General features: G+C 46.4%; 1 protein-coding gene across 1 annotated transcript; it reads right to left on the bottom strand.

Moving 5' to 3' along the window:
• Positions 1–10,691: 10,691 nt before the first annotated feature.
• Positions 10,692–11,345, bottom strand: LOC119388996 (gastrula zinc finger protein XlCGF49.1-like). The gene has a single exon (XM_037656300.2). It carries the CDS (start codon positions 11,343–11,345, stop codon positions 10,692–10,694), a length of 654 nt encoding a protein of 217 aa, XP_037512228.2.
• Positions 11,346–12,174: the final 829 nt, after the last annotated feature.

Here is a 12,174-nt window from a genome sequence, read left to right as displayed (position 1 = left end):
CCTGTGAAAGCTTAAAACCCCCAAAACAAATTCTTTCTTTCGCTTTTCCATGGCCAAGTGTATGGGCGTGCAACATGACTTGCGTGGTAAAAAAAGAAAGCTGGAACAGAAATAAACGTGACTACTGAAGTTGTTGAATTGCACTCTGATACACTGCACATTTTCATCATTCAAGGTTTAGGCGCGTGAAATTCGATCACCGAAGTAGAAGGCTCGTGAAACTTGCAACCCAAGCGCACCAAAACAAGCGAGCCCGGAGAAAGGAAACCCGCGGATAACGGGCGCTTCCCAGAGGCGCGCGCCGCGCAAGAGCGGTGCATGTGAAACGAAGCCGCGTCCGAGCGTCCTGCTGCCGCTCGATCGCTGCGGGCCCCGCCGCTCGGTCGCTCGCATGTGAAACAGGCTTAAGGCCGCGCAACGCTCGCGCAACAGCGAACGATGGCAGAAATACCTATTGGCAGGAATGTTCACTAAATATTGAGCAATAGGCGGGATTATTTTGTGAGAACCGTTGTGTCTTTTCTGTTGAATAGTGACGCTGTGCTCAGCTCGGTCAAGTGAAGGGTGAGGCTTGTTTCAGAATACTTGTTCCTTCCTCCCCCTTTCCCCTCTTCCTCCACTAGTTCGCGCCAGCCGCCAGTTCGCGGCGGCTGCGGCGGCTCGATCGGCAGCAGAGCTAGGCGACGGCCGGCGGTGATTTGCGTTTGTGTAGCGTTGTCAGCTTTTGTTTGTGAACGGATGAACGGATTACGGGCTGTTTGGCATCAAGTAACGGTGATCATACTGTCTGTCGCATATTTTCCATCAGTGTTTGGTGAAACAAGCTTTACTGTGCTTTTTGCGACGGTACGTTCGTCGGTACGTTCGTTTCAAGAAGCGATTGTTCTGCTCACCACCTTCGTTGCAGCCAGACAAACAGCTAAGAACGTGTGCACGTTCGGATAGAGTGCTTTTTTTCGGTAAGTGCACCTGACCTTTCGTCGTTTTTACTGAAAGGTTTTAGCATTGTGATTAAACTGTGAAGAGTTCTTTGCTAGGTTGAACCCGCGTGGTCGAACGCGAAACTATAGTATACGCGCCGGTGCGAATCGTAAGCCAGACTGACTCGCCCTATTTGAGTAATTATGTTTTGCGCGTTACAGCTCGTGGCTCCACGCACGCACGCTAGTGACAGGCCGACATAGTTTAGGCAAGCATGCTTACAACTACGCCGGCCTGTCGCTGACAAAGTGCAAAGCTTCTACCGTAGGCGCCTCGCCTGTAGGTGCGGTTATGATTGATTGTCGTTTCTTAATACATGACAGCATTTTATCATATGTGTAATTGGAAATGTTTCTTTAGAGTGACTTGATGATCTGTTATTTGTTGTAAATCCTACGTAGCTTACTTGCTTTCTCTGTATGCAGCTTTTCTTCACTGCTGTTTGTGCAAGATATTGGGCCTGAGACCACGCCAGCTAATGCGGAAGCCAGTGCAGTTTCTTTGACGAGACTTGGAGTGCATTCATGCAGAATTTTATTTACGTCGCTGCCGTGCCACTCAGCTTCACCTTGTGCGGTCACCTTCCGGCGTGTTTTGTGCCACATTTGATTGTGCTTTATTCATTAATAAACCGATTTGACAACATCATGGGATAATTTATTGTTGCTGAGAAGCGCGATTATTTATTTGCGCGCCATCCACTAAACATCATTTATGTAGTACAGTATACGATGTTGATCCCCTGCGTACGTGTTCAAATTTATTATAAACCGATGTCTTTTACATGAAAATTGGATATGTATGGTGTGCTGAAGTAGCCAATAATTCACGCGGCATATATGAGCGACCGCAACAACTTGATTCGGTCCGCAATAAACGCGAGTAAACTCAGCGTCGAAAACTTATATATGCAACAGTGGGGACATGCGTGGGTGAACAGGTATGTACGTGTGTTAGTGATCTTGCTTGATTGTTTGGTCACTTGCTCGACGACTGACATAGGAAGTGTGAGAAAAACAGGAAAGTGCTCTCGCGGGAGCTCTTTCGTTCCCTTCAATCTCTATCTTCCTATGGTAGCCGTCAGGCTGCCGACCAAACATCTGCAAAGACAGTTATATTAGTTTATTTTATATTTCGAAAGTCCAAAATTTCGAAAACGGCGCAAAAACAAGAACGTCTATAAAAGGTCTTATCTTGGTCTTTTCAAAACGTCTTCTAAAGACGTCAACTAGCGGGACATTAGCACAGCTAGACGTCGGATAGACGTCTACGGCTACGGGAATGTCTTGACCAAGACGTCTATTAGCCCTTTTTGATAGCCGTTCAAGACGTCTTTTAGACGGGAAATAGCTTCTTTTGTGTTACATGGGTTGTGTCGTGCTGTTTAAGCGGGTGACGTCTAAAATATAGCATCGCACTGCACATTACAAAAGGCAGATGCACACAACAAACGTGGAATAATGATAAATGCAACGATGACTTACTCTCGTATTCGCTTTCCATGGCGCGCGCTTCCCGCCAAGCGTATGCAAGCTCTAAAGATAAAAAAACAGGGCCAACACACGTGTATCTTCACGCTTGACAGATCAAAAAAACAGTAGGAAAACAACACTTACCTTCGATTACAACCAGCTTCGCGAACCCAAATTTCAGATTGCGCGCGAATTGTAACTGTTGTAACCGCACGCACCGCACGCAGAGAACACGCTTCAAATGCGGAACTATAGAAACAAATCGCAGCCACAGCCGTGTTGTCGTAATGCTGTCGTACATATAATGAGCATAAAATAAAAGAAAAAGTTAAGAAACTACAGCGCACTTCAATTACGAATTACAAATCTTTGTTTTCATAATTTTTCGCCTGCCACTTAAAAGCAGTGTACATGTAAAACGATACATTCGAAGAGCTGAAACCGAAACTGATCGCCGCTTCTCGAAAGGAGCACACAGGAAGGTTAGTTTTACATGGGACGGTTTCAATCCCCATTAATGTTTAACTATATTGGACTTTTTCGTGTGCCATCGGGGCTAATTAGTACGTTGAAACAGTTTAGTGAGCAAGGTTGATCGCATGTATATATGTGGTTCAGAAAAACGCGCAGCACATCAGCACATCACGCAATATACTATATCGTTGCTCAAGGCGGACGTGCTTTAATTAAGGCCTGCACGAAAGAATAATTAGTATGCAAAACTTCAGCAAACAAGAGCCGTTATGTGTTCTCGCCTGTTTAATTAATACATGTTAATTATTTGTGAAGGGTTGCGCAACTTTCATATATGTATTGGTGCGATTTTAAGCAATGATCGCTGGAAATGTACATTATTAATTCATGAAGACAACATGCATATATGTGTGCTAATAGGAGTAAGTAGATTAAAACGCGTGTGTTGATATGAGGCATGCAAGCATCCACCCATTCATGTCCTCTTTTGGGATGTTTAATGGACATCCGTTCGCTGAAGCCTACGGGACACCCATATGACTTCCTTTATTGGATGTGGGACTTAGGTACTTGTTTGGGGCATCCTTAGGACTTTCGTGTTGTCTGGGAATATAGAGCGCGTCTAAGCGTTCTGTAGACGGGCATTTTTTTCACGTTCTCACACGCGGAAGCAAGCTGCACACTCAAGGTTGATGGAAACGTTGTTATGAAGTAGGCTAAAGCGCATCTCAAAACGACATCTTGCACCTTCAGCAGTGCAGACACAATGTGCAATCAGCAAAAAATGACCCTTGATAATTGTTTGCATCGCTCATTTTATGGAAGCTTGTACAGCAACGCGCATAACGGTTTAAACCCGTTAACTTACAGCTTTATTTGGGCATCCGCAACAGCCCCGCGAACGCAGGCTGCTGTTAGAAATGGCTGGCAGATAACTTCCGCAGAGCTGCTGCAGACGCTCAGCTAGAGCTGTATAATTAGTACCTACGAATGCAGTACATTCGCCGTTAACGGGCGCACGTTGTCCGTGTCCGCAGCTCCATGAATATAACGCCCTCCAAGCGTGAGTTCGAGCACGGAGCCTGGCGTTAACGCCACCGAAGATGCACATTTTTGTTCGAGCACAAAACTGCACAACAGGCAACTGACGCAAGCCGCGCAACCGACGGAACGCATTCAAAAGACCGAGCAGATTGAGAGAGGAGGCCGAGGCGCGGCGAGGGAGGCGAGCCACCGCGCCACAACCAGCCACCGCCGTCGGCGAGGGAGGCGAGCCACCGCGCCACAACGGCGCCGAACGGCAAACGTGCGATACGTATGGCGCATACGACGGCGCCTTCATCGCGGAAGGCAATCGAAGCGCGCTTCAGGAGAGTTCCGTGACACCATCCAAAATGCTAACTCTCCTTCTCTTCATCTACCTTCCAAAATGAGTCAAAAACCCGAAGAGAGTCACGCGGCCGTGACCCTCTTTTGACTCCTTTTTTTCTTAGAGTGTAGACGTTGCGATAGAGATTTGCCACTAGGCCTCATCGTGGGTTCATCTTAGTCACATGGTGCTATAGCTTCCAAACACTAATAGACATTGGCCAAGCTTCTATAGATCTGAACAGTCGATTGTTTATTGTGAATATAATGCACTATAAACAATAAACTACTTATGCGAAGGCACGTTTCACTTTCGGGTTATACCGAATTCTATGACGGAGGGATCGGCCATGTGTTTTTTTTTTTGTTTTGTTCTCATTCATCGCACTTTGATACGCGGTAGCAAACATGACAACCATTTGCGATAACACAATGCCGAAGAAAGAAAGATGTCATTATGCGCGAGTAATCTAAGTGCGTCAGCGAAAATAGTGTGGTGAGCGATAAATAAAAAAAAGAAAGAATGCGATGAGCGCTCGACGCACGAGCCAGCGCAGCCACAACGTAAAGCCATTCCAGATGCGAAGGAGCAGTGAAAGCGATAGCCAGTTTACGCTTAGTCAACCGGCACCGCAACAATACCTGGTAAAGCTACTGGAGAGGCCAGCATACATGAATGGACGCGCATGGGCACCGCAGTTCCATTGCCCCTCTCGACAATAGTCGCCGTGTCGGCAGATGGCACGTCGCTGCAGTTTCGCACGCGCTCCCGTGGTCCCTATACTTTTGTTCGCTAGTGTTATAGTACATCCCACACGGACACGAACGCACATGGGATCACGATGACTGCAACGCAGGTCGAGGATTCCTTTTCCTCAGTCAGGGCTGGTTACATGGCTGTCCTCTGCGCTGTTATCCCATTGAATGACTGACTTTTACTCTTGCCCTCCCGTCAGTAGGCTCATATTAGCTTCGGCGTGAGCTTGCATGTGGCGTCATTGGCGCACAACATGGCTCCAACAAGGCTGCGTAGATGACGTCAAGGCCGTATAATCACGCAGCGATTAACCTGCTTCAGTGTGATAACGAGGTCACTGGAATGTTATTGGGCCTCTGTGCACGAAGGAACCAGCATGCGATGTACTGAAAACACCAACGTGACATCACAAAGTTCACGTCCCATCATGTTGGCACTCCAATGCGTCGGTTTCGGTGACGTCAGCGCAAGCTATCTGTACCACCACCGCTAGCAATGCTAGACCTAATAGATCAAGCACTTACCTAACAGAAGATATCTCCGCGTACCGCCCGTTTTTATTTCTGCTATCTTTATTAAAAGAGTTCTTAAAATCATAATTTGATTGTTAGCAAAAAATAAGTGCTCTCTAATTACCTGTTCTTCCTTTGCATCTCATACATTACCCAGATCTTTGTATTGTATTTTTTATGGTCTGTACTGCAATGTGTCTTTTGTAATGTGCTGCCGAAATAAGCTCCCGTCATTATTCTTACGTCTGTTTATTCTTAGGTCTCGGTATTATTCTTTCTGCTGTTTAGATACAGTCAACACTGGATCTATACGGATACCGGATTTTGCGGAGTTCCCGATCCAACGCAAAAATTTCCATTCTTTAGTATATGCCCACAAGTTTCAGTGCCGTCGTCAGCCCAAATTAACCAACTAGCTTTAGCTTGGCCACCAAACCCGATTTAACGAAGAGTGTCCTGAAAAAGCCGAGTAAGAAAACAGTACTTTTTATCAAAGCGTGCTCTTCAACAATGATGCGTTGAAACATCCAGATTACCCGCCACGGTGACCGCAACTGCTGACCGGAACGTCGCGGTATCTAATCCCGGCCGCGGCGGCCACATTTTCGATAGAGGCAAGAATGCTTCATGCCCGTGGAATTAGATTTAAGTGCACGTTACAGAACCCCAGGTTGCCAAATTTCCGGAACTTTCATTACGGCGCGCCTAATACTCATATCGTGGATTTGGCATGGAAAACACCAGATCTTGTTATTACCAGTATACAGATATCAAAATTGGTGTGCTGGAAGCCTAAAGTACAGATACTTAGATACATCTCTCCTTTAAGTGGGGGAATATTTCAGATATATATATATATATATATATATATATATATATATATATATATATATATAATATATATATATATATATATATATATATATATATATATATGCATGTGTGCCCTGACGAAGGCCGGTCCCCGGCCGCAACGTTGGCTGTACAGCATCGTTTTTCGTTCGTTCGTCCACATCACTTGAGCATCTATTCAAAAAGTGCAGTGTAATATTGCGAATAATGTTGCACCGCATTAAACCTTAGAAGTCAAGCATATCACTCAAATGACTACCGATCACACTGACAATTAAGAAAAAAAGTATAGGTGCATATAACACACCACTTCTGTTTTGCTGAGATGGTCCTTGCGTTAATTGCACTTAGCCACCAGCAGCTTCCTAAATAGGCTAATTTGGTTCTGCTCCAACAGAAGACATGCGAATGTGAACAGCTTCTTCACCGCTGCAGGCGAGTGCAAGTTCGTGCTATAATAAATAAGGATCGCCGTTATGGCCGGAAAGTGCTGCAAAATGCCAATATCTCTGCTCGGGTCTCCTAGCTACCGAAAGACTTCCGTTCTCACGTAGGTCTGTTTGTACCAATCAGAATCTGAAGGTTCTCCGTATTTAACTTTACAAAAACTTGATACATCACCGCCGAAGATGACGACTCGTTGCACGTGTCATTTTGGTGTGGCGCATTGCACCCTTGCAGTTGTTTTAATAATATCGCGGAAGCGTTGTCCCCTCCACACGGTAGCGCCTAATATTGTTGAGAGAAGTAATGAGACTTCCTACATGATGCGCAAGCACAGAGAGCACATTTGCATGCGAGCCTCGTATGTTACGCTGCTCGCTTAGAGAACCGTGCGCGATATGAGCCTTACCTGTGCAATCATGCGTTCACAAAGGCCGTGTGACGCTGGTCGTCGTATTGCTGATCTCGTTGCTTCTCGGCGGTACTAGAATCTACCGTATTCCAGGATCGTCTCTCGAGTGATATTATTGAAAAAAACGCCAGGCCTGCCCGGAAAGCGCAGCACAGTAACAGCGAAAGCTGGAAGAGCGGTATTTCTGGAGCGCGTTATAAACTCTCTTGGGTCAAGTAAACTAGCAACGTACACACTACACCACATATCATAATTTTTGTGAAGTTGGGAAGCACCCAGTACTCTATTATTCGTCATTCTGCAGAGAATCAATCTACCATCTGTACGATTTTATGTGCACTTTATTGATGCGACAACTGATGGCGATGAAGAATTATGGATGAGCCCTGTGTAATGGGTTGGAAGCTTCAAACGACCCACTAGTTATGTAAATCTCATTGTGTGACGCCCGGTCGCTATTTCCCCCTCCCACCACGCTATATTACATAGGTTAACGTGATATAGATTTCAAAACAGGAGAAAGTGCCTCAGATCAGGCTGGTCGACGTTTCGATAGGGGACCTATCTTTGTCAAAGGCGCCTTGTCATCCCTGGCGTGTTAGTTTTATGAGGTTGGTGATGACGTCATGTCCAGCGGCGGCGCGTCTGTTGCTGTTGGTAATTTCTGCCTGGAAAGAGAGAAACTCGAAAGCAGAGGAGTGTAGCCCTTGCCAAGGAGCTTTCCTTGGCGGACATTTAAACGTAAGCCGCCCGGTTTTTCTCCCCGCCTGTAGTTTCCTTCCTCACCACCTTCTGCAGCTCTTTGTGATGGCTGCACTCGCCTTCTCGCTTGGTTGTACCCGCCCCCCCCCCCCACTTTTTTTTTTTTTTTTTGCAGCTACCTTTAACTCTGACATGGCAGACCCGAACGTGTTTGCAAACTCTCTTGAAATGTGGCAAGGGCTACACTCCTCTGCTTTCGAGTTTCTCTCTTTCCAGGCAGAAATTACCAACAGCAACAGACGCGCCGCCGCTGGACATGACGTCATCACTAACCCCATAAAACTAACACGCCAGAGATGACAAGGCGCCTTTGACAAAGATAGGTCCCCTATCGAAACGTCGGCCAGCCTGATCTGAGGCACTTTCTCCTGTTTTGAAATCTATAACGTGTATCCATCCGTCGGCTCCCTTCTTGATCATAGGTTAACGTGAGAAAGAGAGAGAGAAAGGGAGAGAGCTTTGTTGAGACCCTGAGAAAATGGATCATGGAGGCCTTTTCGCTTCCTTGGGCACCAATAAAAGTGCACTTGCGAGGAACCCACAATGCTATAAATCATCATAATTGTTGTGAAGCAGGGAAGCAGCCAACATTCCATTTTTCCTCATTCTGCGGAGAACCGTGGTACCTGCTAAACACCTGTAGGCATTATGTGCACTGTGCTGATGCTGTGGCTGATGACGATGATGAAATATGACAGAGCCCTTTGTAATGGGTTGGAATCATTCAACAACCAACTCGTTGCGCAGTTCGCATTGTGTGACGCCTATTTGTTATTTTACTTTTGTAACACGCTACATTACATACGCTAACGTAGATCCTTCCTGTATAGGGTCTTTTTGCAAAGCAGTTTCAAGCACAGACATTGCTCCGAGGTAGAATACTGGGCTCCAGTGCAGAGGGCCCAGGTTCGAACCCGGTTCGATCCTGGAATTTTATTATTTCGCGCGATTACGCTTACGGACACCGGCGGCGGCGGCGGCGGACAACTACGGCGCCAAAAACGGCCCTTGTTGTGATCTCATGACAGCTTGCGCGGTAAATTGACAGAGTTTACCAGTGCAGCTCGTACGAGCAAGCTCTCGAAGTTGCACAATTTCGCGACTTCGATTGTGGTCATTTCCGACGAAACAAGTAGCAAAATAGCCGTTTCATGTCACAGTATCGCGATATATTCGATACATTGTAAATATATTTCACCATTCAGTACAAATACGTTGATGAAATATTTCTCGATATAGAAATACAAAGATTAAAAAAGCATTTCTGGTATACGAAGACACTGCCCAGCCCTGGTTCACCGTTATTTCCCAGTGCATGGCAGCCGTCTTGCTAGGAAACCAATTTTCTTTTTGCCTGTCCTATGCAGGTTCTGCAATTTTGTGTATAAAGAGGGAAAACGGCCACGCAATCTCTCGATTTGTTCATTTTGTTCGGAATTTCCCAAGTATCGGCCGAACTTTAGGTATGTGGGCTCGTCAAGCTGATCATGAGCAGCTGTCGCGTACAACCCTTCCCTCTGTGTTGTAAGACGGGAAGATAAAGATTTTAAAATTGAAATTTCAAGCAAGCCACCTCTGAGGGGCAGCGTAGTCATCGAGCGTAGCTCTTTCAACCAAAGCACCGACGTCTTCATGGGCCACCTGCCTTCACTCTTTGAAGCGCGGTAGGATGTCAACAATGTGGTCAACCTTTCTTGTCCGAACGTGCCTAAGTGACCGGATTTGGCTAGGGTATAAGCAAAAGTTACGCACAAGAGTAATAAAAGCCTAAACAAGCCTGCAGTGAACTGGAACACTACGTGTGATCGTGGCGGATCTGCTGCAATTTCTAAAATGCGACTTGTTGGGTCGGGAAAGAGCAGCCACTGTCAGTGAAACCACTAGACGTTCATAAAGATTCAAATGAACAGTGTAATCTGGCAACACGTTTAATATGATCAGAATTTTCCTGAATAAACTTGAATACGTGACCTGCACAACTGAAATAATGCCACGAAAAAAAATGTTAAGTGGAAGTAAACGTAACTTGAAGATGATAAGACGCTGCTTACATGAAAATACACGCTTGCCAACGAGCGTATTGTACACCATCTATACCCCTAATTTTTTGGCAAGTGTCGATGACTACGAAAAATATACTATCAATTTACGTTAGACATAGGAAAGGTAATACACTTCGCGAAAGAGCACGGCTTAGCATACAAGCAAATATATCTTTCCGATGTGGAATTTCTTTTCTTCTTTTTGTAGTTTATGTATATAGGCAGAGAACATACGAAAAGAGAAATCGCACGGCGCACTAAAGTCCGACTATTTTTGAGGACAAGTGTATGCACTTTTAAATAACTCAATAGCTACTTTCTGGCTCTCTCGTTTATACCACTTATCCTCACTACTATAGCAATATCTCGGTCGTTTGTGGAGCAGGAATACTAGCTTCTTAATTACAAACGCCCATGGCCAACCCTCCATTTCCTGCTTTTTTCTGTCCATCTGTGTCCCACTGCCAGCACGCTCGTAAACGGCAATAATTTACGAATGGCATGGGTAACGACGTGTCTACAAGCAGCTTTCAGGCACGTACATATTTTTACTTGCATAACTGTACGCACTCGCAAAGCACAAAGTCTGCGCCTTTAAAGGTCTCGCGCTCTTACTCAAGGTTTCTCAGCGCCGTGAATAACGCGCACGTGCTTCACGAGTGAAGGGCGCCGCGCGAACGCTTTCTGACACACGTTGCACTGGTGCGGCTTTTCGGCGGAGTGCGTGATCATGTGACTTCGCAGGTGATGCTTCTGGATGAAATTGGCGGGACACAGGTGGCAGGCGTACGGCCTCTCGAGCGAGTGGTTGCGCACGTGTCCCCGAAACTTCTCTTTCGCGGCGAATTTCATGCCGCACAGGAGACACTCGTACGGCACCTTGCGCTTGTGACTCGCCACGTGCACCGTCAGTCCGTACTTGCTGACGTACGCCGCTGGGCACAAGCTGCAAGTGTACGGCCTCTCTCCCGTGTGTCGCCGCACGTGGTTTATAAGAAGACCGTTGCGAGTGAACCCTTTGCCGCAGACGTCGCAAGTGAAGGGCCTCACCCCGGTGTGCATGCGTTCGTGGCGCTCCATGTTTTCCCTCCGGAGAAACTTCTTGCCGCACGCCGAGCACGAATACGGTTTTTTACCGCTGTGCGTGTGGAGGTGTCTCTTCATGGCCCTCTTACTGCCCAGAACCTTTTCGCACACTTCGCACTGGTGACTTCGAAGTCGGAGTCTTTTTCTTTCAACTGCGCTCTGGTGGTTTTCGTCCGTTTGCATGACCTGCAGTAACGGAATTTCAACAATTTTGCACTGTCTAATAAATGTATCTATCTTGCTTGCCTTCCTTTACTCTGCGCTCCAGTACATTCCAATAAGAACGGTATGTGTGTAGGTCCTACACACAGCTTTTCGAGAATTATTTAGTAGGGTTATTTGTCGTTGCCTCGACAATGTCGTCTTGAATTTAACTCGTAGCGCCTGAATGAGCACAGAGCAAGCCTGCGTGCACCATAATGTAGACTCCGTCGCAAGTATTCAATAGGCCGGTGACAGCACAGTTTTGTTTCATTCTATTTTTAATGAGTGAGCTCTGCCTATGATTATGAAGAGCTTAAACCTCAAGCGCGAGATTGTATATAAATAGTGCTAACATCGTTAGTTACGAATAAACATGGCGTCTCTTCAGGAAGTCCACCCCAAAGCATAAGAAAGTGCGTCCCACCGCTGCAGTCCAGTCTGACGAAAACTGCACCTAAGTTCCGTGACGTTAAAGAGCGCGCTTTGCAACTGCGCGCCGCAGGTAGAGGAATGAAACATTGTTGCTGCTGCGAATAGCAGAACGTTCATTCACAGCCGGAAATAGATCGATTTCAGGGCGCCTGCCCTCAACTGCACGGCGTCAACATACGAATGCGCGAATGTATTGGCTGCGCCACTGGCACAGCCGCAGACACTTTGAGAGCCGTCCGACAACTATGAGGAAGTGGAGGAACTGCTGCGTGCCGCTGAACCATGTCTTTATGACGTTGCTAACAGTCGTAAAACGGCGAAATAGGCCATAATTCCCGAGCTAAACCGCTAAGTACAATGCTAACGATGCCGCCAG

This window comes from Rhipicephalus sanguineus, chromosome 4 (assembly GCF_013339695.2).
Source record: "Rhipicephalus sanguineus isolate Rsan-2018 chromosome 4, BIME_Rsan_1.4, whole genome shotgun sequence".
NCBI lineage: Eukaryota > Metazoa > Arthropoda > Arachnida > Ixodida > Ixodidae > Rhipicephalus > Rhipicephalus sanguineus.
This window is presented reverse-complemented; position numbering and strand designations above follow the sequence as displayed.

What these genes read in the sequence shown, in the direction of transcription:
- LOC119388996 (XM_037656300.2), bottom strand. Translation starts at nt 11,345, where the DNA reads ATGCAAACGGACGAAAACCACCAGAGCGCAGTTGAAAGAAAAAGACTC.